At 51.1% G+C, this 25172-nt stretch overlaps 12 protein-coding genes across 12 annotated transcripts; 4 read left to right on the top strand and 8 right to left on the bottom strand.

The window, feature by feature from the left end:
* Positions 1 to 385: 385 nt before the first annotated feature.
* Positions 386 to 1556, bottom strand: cbp3 (Serine carboxypeptidase 3; the record flags this gene model as incomplete). The annotated part of the gene is made up of 2 exons (XM_064875043.1): positions 386 to 1447; positions 1497 to 1556. 2 exons carry the CDS (start codon positions 1554 to 1556, stop codon positions 386 to 388), a joined length of 1122 nt encoding a protein of 373 aa, XP_064729443.1.
* A 2147-nt stretch (positions 1557 to 3703) lies between these two features.
* Positions 3704 to 4510, top strand: PMZ80_006630 (uncharacterized protein; the record flags this gene model as incomplete). The annotated part of the gene is made up of 2 exons (XM_064875042.1): positions 3704 to 3712; positions 3776 to 4510. 2 exons carry the CDS (start codon positions 3704 to 3706, stop codon positions 4508 to 4510), a joined length of 744 nt encoding a protein of 247 aa, XP_064729442.1.
* A 1751-nt stretch (positions 4511 to 6261) lies between these two features.
* ATP1 (Alpha subunit of the F1 sector of mitochondrial F1F0 ATP synthase) lies at positions 6262 to 8189 on the bottom strand (the record flags this gene model as incomplete). The annotated part of the gene is made up of 4 exons (XM_064875041.1): positions 6262 to 7042; positions 7105 to 7574; positions 7628 to 7966; positions 8124 to 8189. 4 exons carry the CDS (start codon positions 8187 to 8189, stop codon positions 6262 to 6264), a joined length of 1656 nt encoding a protein of 551 aa, XP_064729441.1.
* A 407-nt stretch (positions 8190 to 8596) lies between these two features.
* AKR1 (palmitoyltransferase akr1) lies at positions 8597 to 10741 on the top strand (the record flags this gene model as incomplete). Its single annotated transcript, XM_064875040.1, has 1 exon — positions 8597 to 10741. The coding sequence occupies one exon, from the start codon at positions 8597 to 8599 to the stop codon at positions 10739 to 10741; it is 2145 nt and encodes a 714-aa protein (XP_064729440.1).
* A 111-nt stretch (positions 10742 to 10852) lies between these two features.
* Positions 10853 to 11947, bottom strand: PMZ80_006627 (putative secondary metabolism biosynthetic enzyme; the record flags this gene model as incomplete). Its single annotated transcript, XM_064875039.1, has 1 exon — positions 10853 to 11947. One exon carries the CDS (start codon positions 11945 to 11947, stop codon positions 10853 to 10855), a length of 1095 nt encoding a protein of 364 aa, XP_064729439.1.
* Positions 11948 to 12601: 654 nt separating this feature from the next.
* Positions 12602 to 13712, bottom strand: PMZ80_006626 (uncharacterized protein; the record flags this gene model as incomplete). The annotated part of the gene is made up of 4 exons (XM_064875038.1): positions 12602 to 12929; positions 12977 to 13296; positions 13345 to 13519; positions 13579 to 13712. 4 exons carry the CDS (start codon positions 13710 to 13712, stop codon positions 12602 to 12604), a joined length of 957 nt encoding a protein of 318 aa, XP_064729438.1.
* A 611-nt stretch (positions 13713 to 14323) lies between these two features.
* On the bottom strand, positions 14324 to 15601 carry PMZ80_006625 (uncharacterized protein; the record flags this gene model as incomplete). Its single annotated transcript, XM_064875037.1, has 2 exons — positions 14324 to 14760; positions 14809 to 15601. The coding sequence occupies 2 exons, from the start codon at positions 15599 to 15601 to the stop codon at positions 14324 to 14326; spliced, it is 1230 nt and encodes a 409-aa protein (XP_064729437.1).
* Positions 15602 to 16155: 554 nt separating this feature from the next.
* On the top strand, positions 16156 to 17770 carry PMZ80_006624 (uncharacterized protein; the record flags this gene model as incomplete). Its single annotated transcript, XM_064875036.1, has 3 exons — positions 16156 to 16247; positions 16291 to 16765; positions 16814 to 17770. The coding sequence occupies 3 exons, from the start codon at positions 16156 to 16158 to the stop codon at positions 17768 to 17770; spliced, it is 1524 nt and encodes a 507-aa protein (XP_064729436.1).
* Positions 17771 to 17984: 214 nt separating this feature from the next.
* PMZ80_006623 (uncharacterized protein) lies at positions 17985 to 19330 on the bottom strand (the record flags this gene model as incomplete). Its single annotated transcript, XM_064875035.1, has 6 exons — positions 17985 to 17992; positions 18045 to 18204; positions 18253 to 18492; positions 18540 to 18642; positions 18688 to 19276; positions 19315 to 19330. The coding sequence occupies 6 exons, from the start codon at positions 19328 to 19330 to the stop codon at positions 17985 to 17987; spliced, it is 1116 nt and encodes a 371-aa protein (XP_064729435.1).
* A 220-nt stretch (positions 19331 to 19550) lies between these two features.
* On the bottom strand, positions 19551 to 20107 carry PMZ80_006622 (uncharacterized protein; the record flags this gene model as incomplete). Its single annotated transcript, XM_064875034.1, has 2 exons — positions 19551 to 19905; positions 19962 to 20107. 2 exons carry the CDS (start codon positions 20105 to 20107, stop codon positions 19551 to 19553), a joined length of 501 nt encoding a protein of 166 aa, XP_064729434.1.
* A 1335-nt stretch (positions 20108 to 21442) lies between these two features.
* Positions 21443 to 22094, top strand: PMZ80_006621 (uncharacterized protein; the record flags this gene model as incomplete). Its single annotated transcript, XM_064875033.1, has 2 exons — positions 21443 to 21848; positions 22048 to 22094. 2 exons carry the CDS (start codon positions 21443 to 21445, stop codon positions 22092 to 22094), a joined length of 453 nt encoding a protein of 150 aa, XP_064729433.1.
* A 250-nt stretch (positions 22095 to 22344) lies between these two features.
* Positions 22345 to 25071, bottom strand: NOP14 (nucleolar complex protein 14; the record flags this gene model as incomplete). The annotated part of the gene is made up of 1 exon (XM_064875032.1): positions 22345 to 25071. The coding sequence occupies one exon, from the start codon at positions 25069 to 25071 to the stop codon at positions 22345 to 22347; it is 2727 nt and encodes a 908-aa protein (XP_064729432.1).
* Positions 25072 to 25172: the final 101 nt, after the last annotated feature.

Here is a 25172-nt window from a genome sequence, read left to right as displayed (position 1 = left end):
GTAGGGTATGAACGGGGACCTACACATTGTCGAGGGTACGTGGCTATAACTTTACCGAGCACGCTTCTGAGTGCTGCTCAATGCCATCAGCGAGCATTAGAGTCGGGATATGATGGATAGGCAGGTTCAAAGATTGCCAAAAGTCATTTCTGTCACAAAAGCAAAATTCCAAGAGTTAATGGTAATAATTTTCGGGTCAAAAGTGGTTTAACAAAAGTTCTGGGGAGTGAACACACGCAAACATCTAGTATACAGAATAGCCCAAAGGTCGAGACCTGTTTCATGTGTTGACGAATCAAGGCTGTGATACACTCTATCAAAAGCATTGATATAATACAGGAAACCTCCTTACTCAAACATATTCCTTCTCATTATGCGTACCATCTCATGTACGAGCAATCGGCTCACCAACACCGCTAGCCTTCTTCGCAACAACCTCCTCCAACCCCTCCCTCGCCTCATCCCAATAATTCGTCCCCTCCTTCAGCCCAGTCGCAATCTCCTGCACACTAACATCACCCAAACCCGCAATACACCTCCTCATATACCCAACCACCAACGCAACCTTCTCCCAATCCACATCCTCACTGGCCTTCCACAGATTCCTCCACACCGCCGCCGCAAGCACCGCATCCCCCTTCACCAACCCCTCATCATACGCATACAACACCCCCCTCCACTGCTGAAACAGATCCTTCAAGAACTTATTCCGTGTACCCCGTGCACTCATCCCATGTAGCAACGCCATCTTATCCTCCGCCGCGTTACTGAAGTGCTCAATCAGATACCGCTGGTAATCCAGAAACACTTTTTCATTCTCCAACGTCCGCAGCTTCACAGTAAGGATATACATATGCAGAAAACACACCTGACTCCACACGCTAAACGTAGGTTCCAGCCCTATCTCCTTGAACCACCAGCTATTCGCGCCCTTTCCGCCAACGACACTATCATCGGGGATACCGACGTCTTCCTCCCGTGCGTTCTTGGGCGGGCCTTTGCCGGTGTAGACGCCCATTCGCTGGTCTTCGGGGATGGTGTAGGGGGCCTGCGCGTTGCAGCTCTTGAAGAGGATCTCGGTGAGGCCGTAGGTGATGTAGGATTCTGTTGTGCCTTTTGCGGCGGAGCGGAGGGTTGTTGCGAGTTTCATGGAGATGGATTGGGGGCGCATGTTGGAGGTTATGGTGCGTTGCATTGTGGAGACGGAAGGTTCGGTTGTTGGTGCGCTGGAGTCGGAGTTGGAGCTGGATTTGTTGAAGGATGGGACGGCATTGTTGGTTGTGGGCTCAGGTTGGGCTGTTATGTTCGTTGTTACGGTTGGGGCTGTGGTTGGGATGGGTGGTGGTGCTTGTTGGTCTTCTGGGGCGGGTGTCTGGGTGAGACGTTGTGAGCGTTGGTGGAGCGAGGAGGTTGTTGAGAGGTATCGAGCTTGAGCCTGAGAGAGGTTCTGTAACGTTGTGTTAGCTATGGGGAGCTCGGGGGTTGGGTGTTCGTACCAGCTGTTCGACACGTGCTTGCTTGCGCAGGGTGCGCAGGCACTGCGAGCACACCTTCATCGTGTTGTGCTGGGTCAGACGCGTTGCTGGACGGTCAGAAGACGATGCAGAGTTCCGAGCTGTTCAAAAGCTCAAATTCCCCAGGTACTTTAGCTGAAGGAGGAAGATGAGGGTTGTATGGATACATCATGCTCAGTGTTGACGAAAGTCACTTCGTCATGAACTTTTGGCATTCGCGCTCGACTGGTCGGGGAAGGTTTCGGCTAAATCGTGGCTATCGGCTGAACTTGCCCTTCTTCATGGGTGCTCACAACCGCTTGCTCGGAGCTCATACTTAGTTGCATAGGCAGAAATTTGTGTACTGATTCGCAGCAAAGGACATTAACCTGCTTCACACCGACGATGGTTCGTCACGGATTTCTGGGCGTGACATGAGCTCCGTGACGACCATCATGCTGGTTGGTTCACCCCCATCGCCTATAGGCTGTGAGGGGGGCAGCAAACAGTCATTAACATGGCCTGGTAGCCAATACAGCACTGTCTAGGAGCCGTAGACTCGAACAGACGATTGAGTGGACGATGACAGGCTCGAGTAGCTTCTCCCTATGCTCATCGCGGCGCATCAGGGAGTACGTCAGACAATAGACTGATGCCTGCTAGTAATCTGTGTTGCCGGACATCAATACGTTTCGTGGCCCGAACATGCCAACGGTCTCCAATCGATGTATCGGCGCTTGGGCTCGCGGCATTGTGGCCGTCGAGAGCTGTGTCCTGAGTTGCACTCTGGAGACAAGAAAACAGAATCGGGACTGGGCTTAAAGGTCTTTGGCGTGTGATCACGGATTGTTTGCCTGTTACACAGAGTGCTACTCATCAAGCGAGCTAAGAGCCATGCCTTGCAAGAAGACTGACAACAATAGCATCGCTGTGGGCGATACACCGATTTGACAAGTGTTCTGAATCTGAAAGTCAGGGGCACTCTGGTAGTGCAAAAGAAAGCAACCGCTAGACGATTCCGGCTTCACGACCGAGCTTGAGCAGCACTCTATGCTGCGTCCCTCGAAATATTGATCTCCGTCCTTTGGGGTTACACCAGGGAGAACTTGGAGGCCACGGGTGATGGCCGTTAGGAGCTGGCGAGAGCGTTGAAGTGCTGTGGTGTCGGACAAGGGAGACTGGTATGTCAGAGTCAAGAACAGGCAACAAGGAATATGTACTTCGGAGAAAGTAGTTCGCTTTCGAGATGGGCATGTTCTAAGGCCGAAATGTACAAGAGAATTCTGACCGTTATGCCGCCACGGTGTTGTAAAAGAGACAGGCCGACTAACATGGCCTATGACGAGCCATGGGGCATGTCCAAAGAACCGTAGATGCTGCGGGACAAATAGTAAGGAAGAGCCCTCCTCTTGGCTCGAGTACCAATCTGGTTGCAAAGCAGATCTTGGTACGCTAACATCTCTGACTTCTCCCAAGCGGATGGTTCGTGCCGGGCCGGACCAGCCTCTTTATTCAATCGCAGGTCGCACTCAACGACTGACAATACTCACATCAATGTATGCCCTGGGTGTACGCCAGAGCCGAAAGAGGGCGATGATTGAAGCACCAAGTTCGTAATCCGGCACTCACGTTTCCTCGTCGCAACGGCCTGCGAAGTGAACTGCAAGGACAGATTCAACTCACTTCAAGTTCGAGCTTGGTACTTGCTTCTACTATTGAAGCGCAAAGCAAGCTCACCTTTGCGAGAGCTCTACGCTCTTTCCAAAGCCAGTGCTGTCGGTTGGGTAGCTGGATTAGGCTAGCTTGCCGCTGACTTAGCTGTAAGTGAGCGGAAGGAGCTCTCAAGACACTCAAGTTGCGCTCACCGACAATACAAACAATCATCTAGAATGTGAAGGTACAGTCACCGCCTGCTCAAAAACAGCTCGACTGGAGCTCGAAGTGAAAGCAGAAGCACCTTCCACTGAACGTGTTGCTTCGGAACCAATGATCGTCGCTGCTGGACCCCTCGTGACGCTCCCCTGCATACAAAAGATATTCCCCGCGATCTCTTCCCTTTGTTGTCTCAACTTATTCTGTTCAAGCCAATTTTTCCCAAAGGTTGATAACACTGTCCTCTTCTTCTACCCAAACTTCTAGAACACTTCAAACCATTCCAAACTCCTCTCAAAGCAATTCTCTACACACAAACCACAAACACAACCATCAAAATGGGTAAGGTAAGTCACTTTCAGTCTCTCAACAGAAACCATAGACAAAGAGACTGACTTAGTATACTATAGGTCAAATATGTTCTCCTTGACTGTGACAACACCCTCTGCCAGTCTGAGCGTCTTGCCTTCGAGGCATGTGCCGACCTGACCAATGAGCTTATGAAGGAGAAGAACATTGACCAGCAATACACCGCTGATTCGCTTCTCGAAGACTTCGTCGGCTACAACTTCAGAGGCATGCTCAAGGGCCTGAAAGAGAAGCACGGCTTCGAGCTCTCCGACGCCGAGTTAGAGAGATATGTTTCCCAGGAGTTGGACCGAGTCACCACGAAGCTCAGCCAGAAGGCCACTGAATGCCCAAATGTCACAAAGCAGCTCGAATGGATCAAGAGCCAGGGATACCCAATGTCTGTCGTCTCTACCTCAGCCAAGTCTCGTGTTGTCGCTTCTCTCGAAAAGTGCAACCTTGACCGATTCTTCAAGCCAGAGCACGTCTACTCTGCTGCCACCTCTCTCACCCCACCCTCCAGCAAGCCAGACCCAAAGATCTACAACTATGCTTGCGAGCAGCTTGGTGTCAAGAATGCTGAGGCCATCACTGTCGAAGACAGCAAGTCTGGTGCAACCGCTGCCATGAGAGCTGGCATCCCATGCATTGCCTACGTTGGTATCTACGGCCTTGAGGACAGCAAGGAGAAGATGGAGGAGATGGGCAAGCTTCTCACCGAGCAGTGCAAGTGCGTTGCCGTCATGAGAGACTGGGATGAGTTCCCAGATATCCTCAAGAAGATTGAGTCTTCTTAGACAACACGTCAATAACAACACAGATCACACAGCTCCTGTGGCTACCTGCCTCATGCTGGTCTGTGTCAGTTGATTGCATCTACGACGACATGGTGATGATCTTGATGACGGTGGAAGCAAGCTTAACATGATACCAGCTGCGACCACAAATACACGATACACATTCTAGCTGAGCATGATAGACTTGACATAGAGATGTTCTCATGTCACCACACAAAATACAATAATGCTGAAAATGTTTCGGCAAGTTAGCCACTTACAATGACTTCTTTTTGAGATTCTTAGCCCTTGAGCACTATACATGGATTCAAGACAACGTGCTTCATGCTCGTCCCTGCCCATCCAGATATCGCTCTCACCCTTGACCGTAGGGTCTTCGAATGCCCACCTGTATTGCTATTGACTTAAACCGAACCTCTTGCTCGTCCAAGCTTCTGAATTCCTGCTTCTGTCCTACCTTCGTCGTCCATGCATGTATGCAGAAGCACAGAAGAAGGAGCTGCGAAAATGGCAAGTTTTCACTGACACTAGGCTAAAACTTGCTGATATCAAGCGCATCCCTGCGCTCGCTTTTTTTTCAGTTGTAGCACACATTACGAGCATGTCTGTTTGAAGCTGCTTCACGCCTTCTGGTTTTCGTGGTATATTGTTCTCTATTGAGCTTGTGCATGTTCGATTAATTGAGATTGCTCGTCTGGCTTCGGGTCCCTGCTCAAAGGTCGTTGGCGGCGCTGTTGGCTGATCTCTGACCTGGCACTGGGGAGGGCACCAGTGAAGAAGTGTTGAATCGGCTTGCTCGGCTTAATTCTCACTTCCGTGCTTGTAGAAGCATGACTTTTGCTGGTCGAAGATGCCGTACCTTCCATATCTTCTATTCTTGACACGCCGTGCTTGTTGGAGAGCCCCCCATATTCGATTGACTGAGATCGTTCGGTGGACTCTGTTAAAGTCGCGAGCGGCGCTGTCAGCTGGACTTGGGAGGACACCAAGGCAGAAGTGTACAGGGTGAATCTGTTCGGCTTGTCATGGGTACCTTTCCGTGTCCTTATTAAGCTATAGGACAGGGAGTAAGTACTGGTGTTCGATCTGTATAATGTTCTCTTGAGTCGACGCCGGGCACTGGACTTGGCACTGGAGAGGGCGCCAGAGAAGAAGTGTATAATCTAAAGTCGAGCCGCTCGTCTTGGGTGTCTTTTCGTGTCTTTGTCAAGCTTAGAGACAGGGAGCAAGTACTGATGTTCGAGCTGCATAATGTTCTCTTCGGTTGACGCTGGATACTGCAAACTGTTTAGCTCGCTGCCATATCCTTCCTGTAGGTATGCTGCTGTTGCCCAATGGTGCACACGGGTCGAAAGCGAAGGCAATCTGGAGCAGGAGCGAGCTGTGTAGGGCACCAAGATGTTCAGCTGAGACTTTGGGCGCATCCCATGTAAGTTCGTGAAAGGTCGACCAGAATAAATAAGCATGATATACACAGACAAATGAAATGGATTGATGAGGTTTCTTTTCGAGAGATCTAATTACAGAGAGGCTGAACTCAATGTACAAGTACAAGCATGAACACTTCTTGCCCGTCCTGTTCCAATCGTCCTCTTGTCTTTCGCCCCTTGCAAATCATCAAGCAGGAATGGCGGTTGCTTGAAGATGCATACAGAGATTCAATGATACACGCTAGAGACTTTGTTTTTCACAAACGCTTTCTGGTCGAGAGTTAGCATATTTCGATGCATTCGGCGATTGGCTGAGCATACCTATGACGAGAAAGCCTTGTTGAAGCTCTGAATAGTCTCCTTGATGTTGTTCTCGAGGTCCTTGCTGAGAGCGCCCTCCTTGTCAATCTGCTGCAGAAGCTCTGATTTGTTGCTCTTCAGTTCTTGCAAGAAATCTTGCTCCCATGTCAAAATCTTGTTGACTGGGATCTGATCGAGGTAACCGTTGACACCAGCGTAGATAAGAGGAACCATCTCGTTGACAGCCATGGGCGAGTACTGCTTCTGCTTGAGCAGCTCTGTGAGACGCTCACCACGGTTCAAAGTCTGCTTGGTGGCAGCATCAAGATCGGAACCGAATTGGGCGAAGGCAGCGACTTCTCGGTATTGAGCCAAGAAGAGCTTCAGGGAACCAGCGACTTGCTTCATGGCCTTGAGCTGGGCGGCGGAACCGACACGGGAGACAGACAGACCGACGTTGATGGCAGGTCGAATACCCTTGTAGAAGAGTTCGGCTTCCAAGAAAATTTGACCGTCGGTAATTGAGATGACGTTGGTTGGGATATAAGCGGACACATCACCACCCTGGGTCTCGATGATGGGCAGAGCAGTGAGGGAACCACCACCGTGCTTGTCGTTCATCTTGGCGGCTCGCTCGAGAAGTCGAGAGTGGAGGTAGAAAACGTCACCGGGGTACGCCTCACGCCCTGGTGGTCGTCGGAGCAGCAGAGACATTTGTCGGTAGGCAACGGCCTGCTTGGTCAGATCGTCGTAGATGATGACGGCGTGCTTGCCGTTATCACGGAACCATTCTCCCATGGCACTAAGATATGATGTTAGCGGAAACGCCATGGAAGCCAAAACCGGTGAAATGGTTGCACTTACCAACCCGTGAAGGGAGCAATGTATTGCAGAGGAGCGGCTTCCGAGGCGGTGGCGGCGACGATTGTGCAGTATTTCATGGCGTCGTTCTCCTCAAGAGTCTTGACGAGCTGGGCGACGGTAGATCTCTTCTGACCAACGGCAACGTAGATGCAGTAGAGCTTCTTGGTCTCGTCGCTTCCGTTGTTCCATCTCTTTTGGTTCAACATGGCATCGAGGGCGACGGCAGTCTTTCCGGTTTGACGATCACCGATGATAAGTTCTCGCTGACCTCGACCAATCGGCACCATGGCATCGATGGCCTTGAGACCTGTTTGTACTGGCTGGTTGACAGACTTTCGGGGCAGGATACCTGGGGCCTTGACCTGAGCTCGGGTTCGCTCGGTTGTCTTGATTGGGCCTTTTCCATCGATTGGCTCACCAAGAGCGTTGACGACACGACCAAGCATGGCCTCACCGACTGGAACGTCGACCTGGAGCGCGTTAGTGCGTTGTTCGTAGTTCTTGAAGTCGTGATATCACTCACAATCTGACCAGTTCGCTTAACAGTCTCGCCTTCCTTGACAGTTCTGTCGGAACCGAACAACACGACACCGACTTGACCGGCTTCCAAGTTCATGCACATGCCCTTGACGCCGGAGGCGAACTCGACCAGTTCCTCGGCCTGGACATTGCTCATGCCATGTACACGAGCGATACCGTCTCCGACTGAGAGAACTCGGCCAGTCTCTGCCAATCCTGCCTCCTCTTGCACACCTCGAATTCTTTGCTCGAGGATGGATGAAACCTCTGTTGGCGAGGCCTTTGCATCGGCGGCGTATGTTCGGACGGCATTGTTGACCGCAGCCGGGGCAACTATGCGAGACTAAAGAAATGTGTGGTTAGCATATATTTGGCTATCAGCATCGCGTAGCCGTCTCAGCGATGCTTAAGCTTGAGTCTTGAAAGTATTTTCGATGTAGCTCGATGCCTGAAGACATCCTTGGGAGCTCCTTGCGATGCGGTAGTGGTGGATAGCTTACTGAGGTGATTCTTGAAGCTGGGCCTGCGAGGCGCTGGGCCTGTCGAAAGAGGCTTCTGCTCATCATCTTTGCCGTCTCGCGAGAAGCTTCACAGAGGCTTTACGAGAAGAGCGAAGACGGTCGTTGGGAGTAGAGAGTTGTGTTTGCGTCGAAGTGACGGGGTGAAGATGCTTGGAAGGGGAAGACGTTGATAGCCCGAGATGCAGAATCCGCAGAGAGCTTCCAAGCTCACGTGACATGGTTGCAGGCTAATCTCGATCTAGGTTAGCCCGAGACTCGTAATCGTTCCAGTGATGCCCTAGGATAGAGCGCCTAAAGAGCATCTATGGACGTACCATATCTTCAAGGCGCTGCCTTTCCTCCGACTGTATATCACGGCGACGAATGACTAGCTGAGACTCTCGGAGTGTTCGAGGTACACATACCATCATGCATCCGCATTCCTGGCATCAACAATAATCAACCACGAAATAATGTCCACAGCCTCGACGCAACGTACCACAGCACCTCCTCCCAAAGCAGGCTCGCAAGCGGTGACCGACAATGTCGAGCTCTCGAATGTCCAGAATGGCTCAGCCGAACCGTCGCTTCCTCTCGAGGAGGATATCATGCAATGTGCAAGGATTGGCGCCCTGGAACATATTCAGAAGATGATAGAGAGTGGGAGGTACAGAGCGAACCATACAGACCCCGAAAACATCACTCCGCTGCACTGGTCGGCTATCAACAATCAGTATGCTGTTTGCAAGTACTTGCTCGACCATGGCGCAGACGTAAATGCGAAGGGAGGAGAGTCCAATGCGACAGCAGCAATGTGGGCGGCGCAAAGGTGTCACTTCTACATCGTGAATCTGATGATACAGTATGGGGTTGATCTGCTGCTCGTGGATGCGCAAGGCTACAACATCCTACACCTTGCTACCATCGATGGGAATGCATTTCTTGTCGTCCTTCTCCTTCTCCAGAACATTCCAGTTGATGCGCCGGATCCACAGGGACATACGAGCTTGATGTGGGCAGGGTACAAAGGCTGGCCTGCATGTGTTGACCTGCTGCTGAAATGGGGTGCCAGCGTAAATGCGGCTGATGATAATGGATTTACACCACTCCATTGGGCGCTCGTCAAAGGGTCCAGACCATGCTTGGAGAAGCTCATCGAGTATGGCGCAGATCGATTCGCAAAGACAAACGACGGCAAGACACCTGCTGAATGCTCGCAAGAAATGAACTCGAGAGGTCCATACATACGCGCTCTACAAGATCAGGGATACACATCGGATGGACAGCCAAAACAATTACCTCTCAACCTGAGCACATTCGCGCGAGACAGATCGAAGATCTCGAAATTCTTATACCTTTTCCCGTTCCTCATTATGATCATATGCGCCTGGATCATTTCTCACTTCTCTATATTCATCGGGTTGCCGTTGTCCGTAGCGGTCGGTGTGGCTCTACAATGGGGTGCGCAATGGATTGGTCAACAAGGACCTTCAGACTTTCACGCCATACATAAAACTCCTTACCTGGCTGGCATCTTTTCTGGAACTCTCTTCTACATCGGCTTCGACTGGCTGTGGCTCATTCTGCCGTTGACTTACAGTAATTACTTCTTCTCCAACTTGTTCTTCGCCGTGCTGTATGGATTGACAGCATATTTCTACTTCCTCGCCATGACCGAAGATCCTGGCTACATTCCCAAATTATCCTCGAGAAATCAGCAAAGGGACGTTGTGCAGGAGCTCTTCAACCTGTGGAAATTCGACGAAGAGAACTTCTGCATTCAATGTATGATACGACGACCTTTACGATCGAAGCATTGCCGGCGCTGTGGGAGATGTGTAGCGAAGCACGACCATCATTGTCCTTGGATCAACTCTTGCGTTGCTAACAACAATATTCGGCATTTCTACCTGTACATCGTCAGCATGTGGTTCGGCATCATCTTCTATATGCAACTCGTTCTTGGGTATCTCGAGGCACTGCCTGCGCCAGCCGACTCCACCTGCAACCTCTTACCGCCCTACTTATGTACATTTGCGCTGCGGGACACATGGACCATCACCTTGTCGATATGGACACTCATGCAAATGGTGTGGATCTCCATGTTGATGGTTGTGCAGTCAATACAGATCGCTAAGAACATCACGACTTACGAGAACATGAAACGTCATGACCACACGTCGCCGCATGGCCCAAGCCATCTACCCCTGCATAATGCAAGACCTACGACGCTGGGTGCTAGTCCGGGCAGCGCTTCACTGAATGACACAGCCGCTGCCGCAACTCGCATACACCCAGCTACTCGAGCACCAGACAGCATGTTCACGAAGCTGAAAAAGACACTCGGCATTGATGTCTTCTTCGCAACAGCATCTGACGCCTCAGCCGGCAAGATCAAAGATCGTGGCAATCCGTTCAGTAGGGGAGTGATCGGCAATTGCAAGGACTTCTGGTGCGATCCTGCTCCGATATTCAAGAGGCGGGCAGCAGGTCAGAGCTATCTGGGTGGCGATGTGATCGATTACTACACCATGTACGACCGGCCATCAATTCTCAGAAGTAGAGGTGGTGGTGGCATGCGGTATGAGAGGGTGGCCACCGAGGAAGGAGAAGATTAGGAGCTTGAACATAACCATGCAAGCGTATGTAGATTTACTGTATAGAAGTACATCGTATGTATGAGCTTACGATCTCCTACTTCTGCTCACACCCTGGCACCCGATGACTTGCTATATCTTGCTTTCCGAGAAGTTCACACCCTCAGTCTCAGCAACCCTAAACACCATCTTTTTAGCACTAACCTTCCCCTCCTGCAACCTCGACAACCCCTCCCCAACACCAGCAAGCCCACCCTTAACAACCTCATACGGATGCGCCGTAAACCACCCCTCCTTCATCCCCTGCCCAAACAACCTAAACCAAGCATACCCAAAATCATGATTATCCGGCTGATGCACACTCCCAACCATCGTCAGCGTCAGATTAACCCCCTCCGGAATCCCCTCATACTTCTTCCCCGGCAACACAGTCGTCAAATGACTCCCCCCAGCACACTTCGTATCGAGCACCTGACACAAAAACCCATAACTCCCATGATCACTAACCGCATCATAAGCATACTTCAACGTCTCCCCCTTCTTCACCCCCTCCCTCAATCCCCCAACGATCGCCTCCTCGCCCTTCCTATAATCCACAATACTATCCCCTTTACTCCGATCAATCAACCCCTCCACAAACTCAATCCCATTCCCCGCCACACAAATAATCGGATGAATATCACTCTTAACCAACAACTTAACCACAAACGCACCAACCGCACTAGCCGCACCATAAACCGCAACACCACCCCTACAATCCTCCCTAACCAACTTATTCTTCCTTCCCGCCCACGGCTCCGGCAGCCCCAACTGCGTATACAATCCCACCGCCGCCGTCATCGCCGCCAGCGGAATCGTCGCCCCCTCCTCATCACTCACATTATCAGGCAGCTTGAACGTAGTGTGCTCCCACGCAACAGCGTACTCCGCGAACGACCCAAACTCCTTCGTCATCTCGTGGAAGGCCGCGACGCGGTCTCCAGGCTTGAATTCGGAGACGCCGGACCCGACGGAGACGACTGTGCCGGCGATGTCATCGCCGCTGTTGCTGTTGTTTAGGGCGGGGACGAGGTTGGGGATCTTCCAGTCTTTGGGGTTTGAGCCGCTGACGTGGACTTTTATGATTAGTTGGGTTGGTTGGAGGGACTGTGGGTCGGGGGCGGGGGTGTCCACGAGCTTGCTGGCTGTGCCGCCGGATTCGGTTTTGTAGACGAGGGCGGTTTTCATGGTTGTGGTTGATGTGTGGTGGTTTGTTGTTTTGTGCTGAGGCTGGGTTGGTTTACCTGCCGACTATAGTCATTTAGAAACTGTTCCATGTTTGTTATTTGTTGGGGAGGTAGGGAGGTAGAGTACTGTCACTTACAGTGTGCTCGAGATGTTGCTTTGTGGTACGTCTTGAACTTCTTATCGAGCTTTACAGGTTCGCATAATATTATGTTGTCTGGCACCCTCTTCTTCTTAATGCATCATGGTTGTGATGCAGTCTGTGAGCACATCCGGCAAAGTGCCGAGGGTTCGGCAAATAAATCCTCGGTGGATGGATAGATGTATCAGAATTACGTGCTTCTTCATGTGTTGTATTGGTTGTGATGGAGAAATGTTTGGAGTCGTTGAAGGATGTCTCCGCAGATGTGTGGCTCGATATGCAAGGCTCTCTGAGTGCTTATCGAAGCATAAACGAGATGTTTGTGTAGTATGCAGTTGATGTGCCGGTGATCATCCAGAAACCCTAGGTCAGAAAATGGCAGAGCTTGCAGGCGTTTTGAAGAGGTCTATGGATATTCAAACACCACTCCGGCCGAATGCGTCGAAAGATTGCCAATGCTGATTTATGCTTTCAGGGTATGTTCCGTAGACCTATCTTCTATATGTATGCCTCGTCTATTCGTCTTTGTAGCATATGATCCAGCTCAGCCAGCCAAATGGCCATGTGTGCATCTCATCTCCATACAAGAACTTCCACTTGTGTGATTCTTCCTCGGGTACTTGACTTCGCAGCAGATCGTGCACTTCTCTTGGTGTTCTCGTCCTCAACATGGACATAAGCCCGTCAAATTGCACATTTCCGGGTATCAAGGGTATGAGATAGGTGAAGAACATGTAGACAGGGTCGCGAAGGTAGTGGAAGGGAGCCATCAGCATGAGCATAGGCCACAGGCAAAAGACTGTGATGAGGGAGCTGTAGTTCCGCTGTTGGAGCTCGAATATGCTGAAAGGGTCAGCACAATCGATACCAACATGATCAGATCGTCTCACCAGAAGCCATCTGAAGTCTCAACGGTGTTCTTGAGGATCTTCTTTGCTAGAGGATCATGAAAGTGGTGGAAAGCCAGACTGAAGAGTCTCATGACTCCTTTGCCCTCCGCGTCTGGCACATTCTCGAGGAGCTTCTCCTTCGAAGGAACGGCAGACGCATCAACACTACTAGAAATATAGTGTAGGTTCTCACTCTTCTTCGAAGCGGCTTTCCATGCTTGTATATGTGGGCTAATGTCCGTGAGGACGAACCCTACCTCTTTCTTGCCTTCTTGTACTAGCTGCGCATTGAGCTGCTTTTCGATATATGGTGTTGGGCCCTGTTCAAGTCAGCCTAAAGACCCACGAAGTTGTGGATAATCTCTGACACCAGCCCCAGCCGCAAAATCTATGTAGACATAGTTTGAGATCCGGTCTTTGAGCACTCGAGCAAGGACTCGAGCAACAAGGTCGCAAGGTGCGGTGGGTTGAAGGACAGGGAATTTGTTGATCCAGGCTAGAGTAAGAGCGTCTTGCACTTTTGCACGCAGTAGGTCCGGCCACCTGCGACACGAGTGGTCAACAATGATGTTTGCAACAGAAGAGTACGATCATATTCTCACCAGCTCTGATCATTGACCTCGAAGACCGAAAGGCGCTTCAATCCAAAGAGCACTCGTGGCTGGGGAGGAATCCGAAAGTCACCGGGGGTGCTCATATGCCCATCGACTCCATTGTTCGTCGAATCATCCACCATCGTTAATTGACAGCAACTGCCATTCTTAGGAAGCATATACATGTGAACAACGATAAATTCGAGCACCGCTGCAGCAATCCTACGTCATTGGATATCTGCTCTAACTTCACTATATAGACCAGCCGACTCAGATACCTCTATCTGACAGAGCAACATATTTCACAGGGAGATACGAAATTGCCATGGAGATCACAGCAGTTGCAGGTTACAACATCGCATTTGTGCTTCATGCTGCGTTTGAAATACCAGCTACGATAAACTTCACTCTATACCCTAGTAAACAGCTAGGCGAGGACACTCCTCACGCCCATGCTATTGTCAGGCAGTATGCGTTATTGCTGCTGACCTCTGTACTCATCTCCTTGATCTTCGCCACACGGCCAATCGATGATCTCTCTAGGGCAGTGGCTGGCTCACTTGCCCTCTATCATATTGGTCCTACACTCAGATCTTGCAATCGGCTCCGGCAACAAGCCACCCAATCGAAACCTCTTCTCCTATCCGAGGCTTTCCTGTATCTGGTTGTGCATATAATCTGTGGCACCTCACTTTTCCTGTGCTACCTCGGGCAGTAATTCCATCTCAAAGCACATCCGGCGTTCATACACGCTTTAGTCAACGTCCTCGGCGACAAGAGTTTCAGCCGGACTTGCTGTCCCAGATCTTGAAGAGATCTGACCTTGGCAACGCTTGAACGCCATCATCTCAACGGCTATGCCTGGACCAAAGGCACAACCAATGATATGCTCCATTGTCGACCCCTCGAGCATCTTCTTCACGACGCTGAAGAACGTGGCACTTGAGCTGTTACCGTGGGCCATGTACACTTCATAGCTGGCTCGGAGATGCTCCTCCGTCAAGTGCATGATGTTTTGAATTCCTGAAATTATTGTTGCGCCGCCTGGGTGCAATGCCCAGTCATAGTCTGATGCTTCGAGCTTTCCAGAATCGACAAGCTCTGGAATCGAAGCAACGAGGTCTTGAAACATAGCCGGCACAGCATTCTGTGCCATTTTTGGCACCCGTTGTGTCAGTACGACCTTCCAGCCTGGAAGAGATTAGCATGTGGGACCAGCCAGCGGACAAAGCAGCTTACCTAGTGGGTCGACATCGAAGCCAAGGTCTTTCTCGGTGTCATCAATAATCCTATGGTCCCATCCGAGCAGCTCAAGGATGTTCTCCTCACCGTCTCGATCCGAAAACTCGTTGCCAAGCACCATCGCTGAGGCACAATCACTAAAGAGTGTTGCACCTATACGGATCTCCTGGTTCTCGTGTACGGAGTCGAGCTCGGATCTGACCAGTATGCTGGAAATTTCACAAGCTAAGACTAATATGCGGGCTGGCCTGCGCCTGTAACTAGACCCTAGTGCGATGTTCGAAGCCGTCCTTAAAGCTGCCATACCGCCAGAGCATCCGATCCCATGCAGAAGAACCTTCTCGATGTGGGTGTTGAGTCCGAGCTGCTTGACAACAAAATGATCAAAACCTGGATTTGCTGAGTTGGTACATGTTGTCGCCACGATGTGCGTGATCTCGGATAGGTCGCCACCCCATTGGTCGATTGCTTTCTGGCAAGCGGCCACTGACAGCTTGACACCTTCATCTAGGAAGACTTCGCAGAGCTCTGCTATCGAAGGTGCAGTCTTTTGGTTCACGATAGGGTGGTCAATGGTGCCAATTGCTGACCGACTGTCTATACCAGTATACTCGTTGATTCGCAACACTTTCTCCAGCGCATCGGTGCTTGGATAAAACCGCCGGGCTAGTGTAGCCAAATCCTCCGGTGCTATTGAGTATGGCGGGTACTCAACTCCAACGCCTAACACGAATAGACCTGGTCGGTGATATGGTGGTGTCACTTTCTTGTGGTACTCCATTTTAGACATAACTGCATAGGCAAATTCAACAAAAAGTCAAAGTGATGACGCGCTGTAAACTTGAGCTCGAACGCTGGAAGACGTGAGATGTAGAGGCTACCTAACAACGAAAGTGATCAAGCAAAGAACGACTGTCTTGTATACACTGCGCCACAGGTACTGCATCGAGCTCAAAAGTCTGGCCGTCCGAAGATCTCGTTGTACTAGTAGCACTTGCTGCCAGTGTCGCATGCACGATTGGAGAATGTTCCGAGTCCCGACGAATCATTGCGCACCTTGGCACAATTCTTGTCTGTTGTTGAGCCTTCCCTGCAACACGCTCTCTTGTTTTCCTATGACGCTTTTCGCCATTATTCATACGATGTACGAGTACCTTACTTGCTGTTGACCGTCACAGGTAGGCGCCTTCACCCGAAAAAGCAAAGATTAGGCATTTGCAATTTTCCAAGCGGACGAGGCGATGCGACTCGACACAGCGGTCGTTGGGATTTCTAAATTGCCGTGCCATCTTGATTAATTTTCGACCATTATTGACCTTCTTCCGCTCTGCCTCGGCACGCAGAATGTGGCATTTGCTTGTGTCTTTCGTCCTTGCTGCCCTTGCATATCGCCACTTCACTCGCAAGCTACCTTCACGAGACGGTGCACGGCTAAAGTAAGACCGCAAAATTCTTCCGGCATTATTCTTACAACCATAGATCAGCACCGGGTCGTCTTCCCTTTCTTGGACACGCCCTCAAGTTCATTCGACCACGCCATGAGCTGTTTGATTGGTTCGTCCGCTGCCAGAAGCAGAATGGGTTGGAGACACTGGAGATAGCTGTCCCTACACTACCCCCTGGGGTCATCATCACCAACCCTGTCAACCTGGAATTCGTGCTCAGAAACGAACATCTCATTTCTAAAGGCCGTTTTGTAAAGACTAGATCTCTGGACCTGTTCGGCAATGGCATTATCAATGCTTCGGGGGACCTGTGGAAGGCCCAAAGGAAAGCAGGGTTGAAGTTCTTCAGCGGTAGCAACCTCGATAAGACGGTGGCTGAAATCCTACCCGAAGCATATTCACGTATCAAGTCGCAATTACTCAAGCACGCGGAGACAGGCGCAGTCATCGACATGCAGGCGGTATTTCTCGACTTCACAAGCTTCGTTATGGGCCACATGGCGTACGACGTAAATATTTTCAACAGCCAAATGAGCTCTGAATACTGATGGATGCAGATGGACCTCGACTCGTCCCACCCTTTCAGCAAAGCTTTCGATTATGCTTCTGACCAGATAGGGCGGCGCTTCCAAAACCCTCTGTACCCTATCACAGAGTTCTTGTTCGGTAGCAAGCTGCATGATGCTCTAATAGTGGTCAGACGATTTGGCGGAAAGATCGTCACCAAGGCGAAGCAGGAGCGGTCAAAAGCGGCGTTCGACAGTCTTATCACGAATGATGAACCAACATTCGACACCTTGATCGATTCGCTCATGGAAGCATTCCCAAATCCTGATATTGTAGCAGACTCTGCACTAAACTTCCTCTCTGCTGGTAAGGATACGACTGCTCAATCGTTTACGTGGACTCTGTACGCCATTCTTCGCCATCCCGAGGTGCTGAAGCCTATTCGCGAAGAACTGCAAGTCTTGTCAGCTAAGCACAGGGATCCATCTGGCAATCTCAAATTGACCGCTGCTGACCTGCAACCTGCCAACGTTCCTTACCTTATGGCGACATATTACGAAGCGCTTCGCCTCTATCCTCCCATTCCTATTGAAATTCAAGAATGTCAGCAGGACCTCACCTTACCGGATGGCACGTTCTTGCCAAAGGACGCTGTCGTTGTCTGGTGCATTTGGGCGATGAATCGGGCGAAAGAAATTTATGGGGAAGATGCAGACGTTTTTCGACCAGGTCGTTGGCTCGATGAGGAAGGAAGATTCGTCAACCGCACCCACTCCGAGTTCCCCGTTTTCAATGGAGGCCCGAGAGCTTGTCTGGGGAGAAAGATGGCTGAACAGATGGCCATGTTTCTGATGCTGACCACGTTCCGAGAGTTCGCCTTCACCGAATCATCTTCGCTTTCTGGCACAGGCGCTGAAAGGATACCCCATAACAGTCTCACACTTCCGATGGATAACGGCCTACCTTGTGTTGTGTGCAAGGTTGATCAAAACATCGCAGCTGCCTAGAAACCCTTTGTCGCATCAATGCGAAGTATTCCTTTGCCCATCGAAAGCCCCTCGTGCTTCGCCTCAAAGTACAACCGGCCAGAGCTGTCAATGGAAAGATTGACAACAACATCCACCCAGGCCTCCTCATCCTCATCCTCGTGCTCCACTAATTTGTTCTCGAGTGAGCGCCTCAGCTGCCAGGAGAAATTTGTTCGGTCAATTGGAATGGTTGTTAGTTCTCTGACGCCTGCACTTATCAGCTGTGCTCTTCCCGCCTCACAACCCGACTTACCTGTACCGCCTGGTGACTTGGGTTCCGGCAGCCTCCCTTGATACATATACACCTGGATCTTGTACGTTGTTCCGTGGTTAAGCAGCTGCGCAATGCTCAGGGAGAGATATCCGGACAGGCCTTTATGTACCGCGGCTTTCGTTGTATCCAAAATGTCGCCCTGTACCAGTCAGCTTCATGGCGATCTGCAACATTTTGTACCACAAACCGTGCTGAGATGCCAATGCATGGATGTCTGACCGTCTTTCTCCAGTTTGATGCCGAAGCTGGCAGTAGCCATCCGCTGGCCCAACAATTTCTCGCTCACTTCGCTGATAACAGCTCCTCGTGACACAGCAGCAATGGGGTCCCTAGGACTGTGTGCCTGTACACCGCGTGAGGCGCAGAAATCTTCGAGCTTCTTTAATACACGAGGTATCATGGCACCCCCTCCACATATGATGACTGTCTGGATGCCGTCAGTGGGCGTAACCTTATGCAGGGAGCAGTTCTTACCTTGACCTTTACGCCATATTTCTCCCATGCGGTCGTCCATTGGTCTTCGAGCAGTTTGATGGGATACACAAGAAAGTCGTCAATAACCTGTTCGAGTTCGTCGCTATCACGATCAGCAAAAAGTCTCTTACAGAAGACCGACACTTACGGTTGAAGCATGACCTCTTCTGACTCTGGATCGTAATCATCCATGTCCACATCCGCATCCAAAGTCAGGCTCAGTCTGATGTCGTCATCGTATTCGCTATGCTCGAAGTTCGACAGTGTCGTTTCGCATTGGTCGAAGAACTCCGTGCCTCGACCTACGATTTGTGGTGACAAATCTGCGACAGAGATGTGGAACTTGTTGACTACAGCCTTCAGCATTCCCAAGTGGAGCGCTATCGTGCCGCATCGGCCACCAGCAGACACGATCTCCTCCTTGAGGCGCAGCAACGGGTCGTTCTCGATGATACTCTCAGTTGTTGTGTCGGTCGTTAGGGAGCCGATATCGAGTACAGTCACCCAGTCACCTACCTGAGTCTTGGTTAGCGGCGCATTCTGAAAATGAAATCTCGAGCCAACCTGAAAGTCTACCATCCAGATGTACGGGTTCTGCCTCTTGAGATCGACAAAGGAATACATCGATCCTGCATGTGGCTCGGATATCAGCTTGATCAGATCGCCTTTCCGTTTGAGCAAGCCTGCTGTTTGAGCGATCTGCTCCAGCTTCTCTCTTCCTTCTGGGCTGCACGCCGCTGGGTGTGTAAGCACGTACACGAATTGGAGGGCTTACGCGAACTCTCACTCATTTGAGAAGTCTTTGTCATTGGATTTGTTTGCTGTGACTGCTAGCACTGATAGGACTTTCTCCGCCTTGCCACCTCATGTTTGTCCGCACGACGTCTTTCACTAGTCGTTGTCTTCAAAGTCTTTTCATCGACTAGCACAGCTCTCATCAAGCACTGCGTCGAATGTATTCTGCGTCATATCTTGCACCTCTCTCCAGAAACCATTGCTTCTGCACCACCATCACTCATGAGTGTCGGTAGGCTCAGCAGCTGCCTTCTCCTCACCATCATCACCCTCGTCCTTCTCTAGCTCTGGACTAGGCTCCTTCTTCGGCTCGACTTCTTCCTCACCACCAGCAGCATCCTCGGACCCCTTTGCGGCCTTCTTGGAGTTCTTGGACTTCTTACTAGCTGGTTTCTTAGGCTTTTCTTCGGACTCCTCGCCCTCTTCCTCGCTCTCTTCTTCGAACTTTCGCTTCTTGGCCCTGGTCTTGACTGGCGGTTTTGGCCCGTCAGCAGCAACCATCATGACTCTGCCGTCCTTGTGGAGCCAGAAGTTGCCTGAATGCTCGACTGCTTTCTTGAAAGAGTCTGGGCTGTTCAAGCTGGTTAGAATCTGGGAAGATACTGGAGAAATACTGCTTGGACTTACGCATTCTTCTTGGCGTGCTTAGTGGTCGCTCGGGATTGTCGCGTTGCCATCAGGTTCTGGTCGATTCGAATGCTCTCCTTGTTGCAGGACAAGCCGAGCAGGGGTGTCTCAAGCCGGTTGTATAGTGTGTCGGATTGGGAAGTCATGTCGGCGTAGGATTGTATGAGTTTTGTATGGAAACAGTCAAGAATGCGCAAGAAACTGGCAAGAATAAGAGTCGAAATTGTTTGGGAAATATGGGAAGATATGGGGGGAGACGAGGGAGATATGTAGGCACAAGGGCTTCGTGGAAGTCGTGTTCTGACGGTGATCTGAGTTCACTTTTCAATTGGTAAGTGAAGTGAAGTGAGCCGGCGATGAGTTTTCGATCGCTCTTGCTGGAGCCGGTACACAAGGCGTCAGTGAGCTGCTGGTGAGGCAAGGTGAGTTGCCGATGACCTTTCTAGCCATCTTCCTGGGGCCAGTATACGAGGCATCGGTGAGCTGCTGGTGAGGCCAGTATTCAGTTGAGAATGCTTATTTCCTTGTGTTGTTGCTACTCTTCTGCTTCGTCGCTACTCACCAATTCTGGGATTGGACACACCAGCCACCCGTGTCCAATCCCAACACCACTAATCCAAGTCTTGATGATCTCTGGGATGGGGCACACAGCCAAACGTGCCCCATCCCAGCACTACTAACCCGAAACTCGATGATCTCTGAGATGGGGCACACCGGTCAAACGTGCCCCATCCCAGCAAGCCAAACTTCTGCTCCGCAAGAGAAAGCAGGAAGTCGAAGAGCGAGCCAAGCGTGTCGGCGCGCAGCCGCGCAGATCGTGCGCCTCAGCACAGACAACGAAAGTATCGGCCGAAAAGAATTGGCATCTGAACGGGAACGAATTGCTGGCGACGATCAAGGCAGAGACTATGTGCGAGACGACTGAACCGTCCACTAGAAGGGTCAAGCTACTATTCGATATGATTGCTCACTGGGCTGGAAAATGGGCCGAGGAGGGCAATCGATGGAAGATCTGGGTGCTGAGGATGTCCTTGATGTGCCGCATGTGCTTCGAGCGGAAGGTCAGACACCGTTCTCCAAGGCCCTTGGAGGAGCGAGGAAGGAGAAGTTCGATGAAGTCCGGTTGCCTGTCGACTGACTGCCGAAGCGTTTCTTGCGCACGAGTTGTCGAAGACATTCTTCACACGCCCTTTCCACTTCCTGTTTCAAGAGACCGGAGCACAACTCGTCGGCACAGGGAAGACCTTCGACAAGATGCGTGAAGACATGAAAGGTAAGCAAGCCATGCTGGCTATGGGTTCAGGACACCGCGGTCGACCTTGTGTGGTAAGTCGCTCCTTCGCTTTCCGGAAATTACATCCAACCCACCTTCCCTCAACATTGCAGTGGCAGAGCATTGACGAAAGTTTTCTAGTCGCCATGGAGTTTTCGAGTCTGCTCTACTCTTCTTTAAGAAGTCTTCAAGAGTTCTATCAGAAACCATGGCACTCGAGAACCACGAAGACTTCTTAAAAGAGAGTCTAGTAAGACTTGCCAACAACGACAGGTATCCAGACTGGCTAATGGCAGAGGTCAGCAATACCATTAGCAGAGCTCCAAGACTTCTTAACCATGACATACACACCTCAAACTCGAGCAGAGGCCTTCCTTACTCTCTAGACAGATACCCCACCTGGATCGACAAGAATGTTGCAGAAGCTATCCAGAACACTGCTCAGCCGCCACCAGACGAGATCTTCATGGGGACTGCCGACTTTCTTATACTTTCCCCAGCGTTTCTGAAGAAATGCCAGGTCGACTACGTTATTTGCTTGTGCAAGTTTGGCGAAGTTTTCCGGCATGCCGCCAGGCACTCCATGCGATATATCAAGCTGGCCGCTTCTTCCAGTACTAGGGCGTACGCCTGTGCCCCGTGTTGAGCATCTGCCAGAAAGTTACCGATGGTAATCTTGAGGTTAAGCTCGGTCGGTACGCGGGTCTACGAGACGAGTATAAGATTTCGATCATGTGTTCAGGGAGGACGCCGGTCCTTGTTACTTGTGCGTACGTACCTACGTACCTACGTCCAGCCACTTTGACATCTCAGGCGCAGCAGGCGATCTGTCGAACGGAACAACGAGTACATCAGAATAGTAGGATAGCCATGAATAGGACACCCGCTGTCTAAACTACGAAATCAAGAGGACATAACATTATGAGTAACGTTAACCGCCTCGAAGCACAATGAAGTCGTACTCATCAAACCTTACCTAGATATACACAAGACGAACGCGCAACGACTGTCAGTTCGCGACTTCGAGGTGGTGTAAGAAACGACAGAATGTCAAGAAAATCAGCATTTTTACAAACGACGATATGCCAAACACTTCGCAATGTAGCCATCTCAAAACCTCCCCTGCCTCTTCGCCCTCTCCCTCTCATACATCTTCCCCTCCCGTCCCTCCTCCCCCTGAATCTCCGCCACCAACCTCTTAAACTTCTTCTCATACGCCTCATCCTTGACCTTCTTCTCACGCAGCTGTTCCCTCGCCATGAAATTCGCATCTTTCCGTAGCTCGCGCATCGCGCCCTTGCGTTCTTTCTTGTGCTCGGCCTTGAGTTTGTTGAGTTCTGCGCGGTCGGCGTCGGGGTCACGTTGTTTGCGTGTGGGGTTGTAGGTTGTGTCGAAGAGGGGTGTGGAGGATTTTATGGCGAGGGGGCGGTGGGAGTGCAGGAGTAAGGGCTTGCGGTTGTTGATGGAGGTTTGAAGGGAGGTGGTGAGGCGGGAAGTGAGATTGGTGATTGTGGTTTGGGTTGTGGGGTGGAGGAGGGCCTGGATGGACGGTGTTGATAGGCGGTGTTTGAGCAGGTGGTGGATTGGTGACATGAGTTCTGGGAAGGCGGACTTGTCGGAGTAGTAATCCATGCAGGAGTTGGCTAGGTTCAAGGTTGCCAAGAGGAGCGACTCGGAGCTGATGTTATTCTCCTTCCCACTTTCCAGTGCTCGTAGGTCTTCGAAATTGAGTTTCGACATCGGCGCCTTCTTGGCTTTTCTCGTGATGCGGAATGTGCTCTCCTCTATCGCTGTAGGTGTGGTGCATTTGGGCACATTAGCAGAGCTATCGTTCGGCGCAAGCAATTGGATGGCCTTGCAGATAAACGTGACAACTTCAGGCACGTATCTTTTCGATATGGCTTGGTATCGGAGGGCTAACGAGCAGGCATATGTACCCTTGGCAAGCTCGGACAAAGAGTCCAAGAGACCTTGACCTAGATACTTCGCAAGCACCAGCGTCGAAGGAGTAACGACCGTATGCCACTGGTCTGACGTTGGAAAGATGGTAGATACCGCTGTAAGAACAATCAGGTCACCTGCGTCAAGCGACTTGCGATCTTCCTCAAGAAATCGGCGAAGGTACTCTCTGAAACCTGCCGCAACTTCGTGCGGCTGAGTCTTCGCCATGGAATGCAAATGTCGCAGGAGTTGCTCAATGACTTGCATCGGAGGCTTTTGTGCGCACTCACCATTGACGAGAGCAGCAATCCAGAATACTAGGGCTTGGGAGAATTTGCCTAGCTTTTCTTCATTCTGTGGCTCAAGGCCTTTGTGGTATAGCGCCCTGATGCGTTGGACGGCCGTCGGCAAATCTTCTGCTGCGAGCTTCGACGTCTCGACCTTGAGTTCCTCGAGGTCTTGAGGGCACCCAAAGCTGAAAGGCAGTGCTTTGGCAGGTGCTTGGGTTGCGGTGGAAGTAGCCTTTGCGACTGTCGCTGGCTGTTTTGGGAGCACAAGACCATTGATGAAATCATCGTCACCATCATCTTCTGGCTCTTGTAACGTGCTTTCATCGTCGTCATCCTCGAATTCGCTATCGACATCTGCTTCCGAGTCGCTCGCAAGGATGTCATCCATAACGAACTCATCCTCGTCTTCGACAGCCAGATCAGGCACGTAGCGAGGACCAGGTTGTTCAAGACCAAAGGCCTCCGCATCGTCTGCCTCCTCTTCGTCCACTTCGACTCCTGGCTCATCATCCTCATCTTCGTCTTCAGAGCTGTCGGCCTCTCCTCGCATCCTCTGCAGGCGCTTCCGTTCGAGATCTTCTAATCTCGCCTTGTCTTGTGCTGCTTTCTCCTCTTCGGTCTTCGTCCGGAATGTCGGCTTCGATCGTGCATCCTGCTGCATCTGCCTGACATTTGCTTCATACTCTTTCTCTGCTTCCTCCCTAGACTTTCCAGCTAACATGGCAGCTCGACTGGGGTCAAGTCTTGGCTCAGAGTCTGTAAGTGGAGGACTGGGCAGCTGCTTAGGAACAGCTTTTCGCCCGTTGAGCGCGGAAAAGATATCTCCTAGCCCTTGATTGAGTACCAATCGCAGGTCATCATCGTCCTCTTTCTGTGCTTGTCGAGCAGCCTTGTAGGCCTTGGACTTCGCAATGACTTCTTGCATAACTTCGTTCTTGGTTCTCTTCCTCTGCGGAACCTCTTCTTCCTCTCCACTTTCTTCTTCTCCGTCCTCCAGTCGCACACGCTTTCGTGGGCGATCGTCCTGCGCGTCAAAGTCTGCAGCCTCAGAACCAGACAACTCCTCGTCAAAGTCATCTCTAATGGGAGCTTTCTGGAAACTCCTTGCAGAATCGATGGCCCGTCCACCATGAGTAAGCTCGACTTCCTCCTCCGAGTCCTCCTCGAGGTTGAACATAGAGTTCTTCTTGTTCGTCCTCAGAGCCTGCTGTGCGAACCGCTCAGCAGCCTTCTGCTCAGGCGTCATGTTTGGATCATCTTCACCGAACCGTCTATCGAGCATGCCTCCAACTTTCTTCCGACTCTGCATCTCTTTGAGCAGAGTTTCTCGTCTGCGCTCTTCACCAAGGCCTCTGGTCACGCCGGGTCTCTCGATAGTCTTCTTCGTGGGCTTATTGCTGGCTATATCGAACTTTTCCCTCCTCGCTGGCGCCTTCGCCTCGAACGGGTTGAAGCGCTCCCGAATGCCCTCGAGCGCAGCATTGCGCTGGTGGCGCTTCTGAGCATCTTTGTTGCTGGCCTTCTTCTGTTTCTTGGACTTCTGAGGTCCCAGTATACCGTTATCTCGTAGTGAGGATTTCAACTGCTTCAGCTGGGACGGCGGCATTGTGTCGTGCTTGCTTCAGTAGCATTAGAGAATTATCTCACATTTCCTAAAGTTTTAGATCGGACGCTCCGAAATTTAGCCGTCCGTCAATTCGTTTATCG

The sequence above is a fragment of the Knufia obscura genome (assembly GCF_036327395.1).
Source record: "Knufia obscura strain CCFEE 5817 isolate CBS 148926 chromosome Unknown scaffold_7, whole genome shotgun sequence".
Classification (NCBI taxonomy): domain Eukaryota; kingdom Fungi; phylum Ascomycota; class Eurotiomycetes; order Chaetothyriales; family Trichomeriaceae; genus Knufia; species Knufia obscura.
Note: the sequence above shows the minus strand (reverse complement) of the source record. Positions and strands in the feature narration are given on the sequence as shown.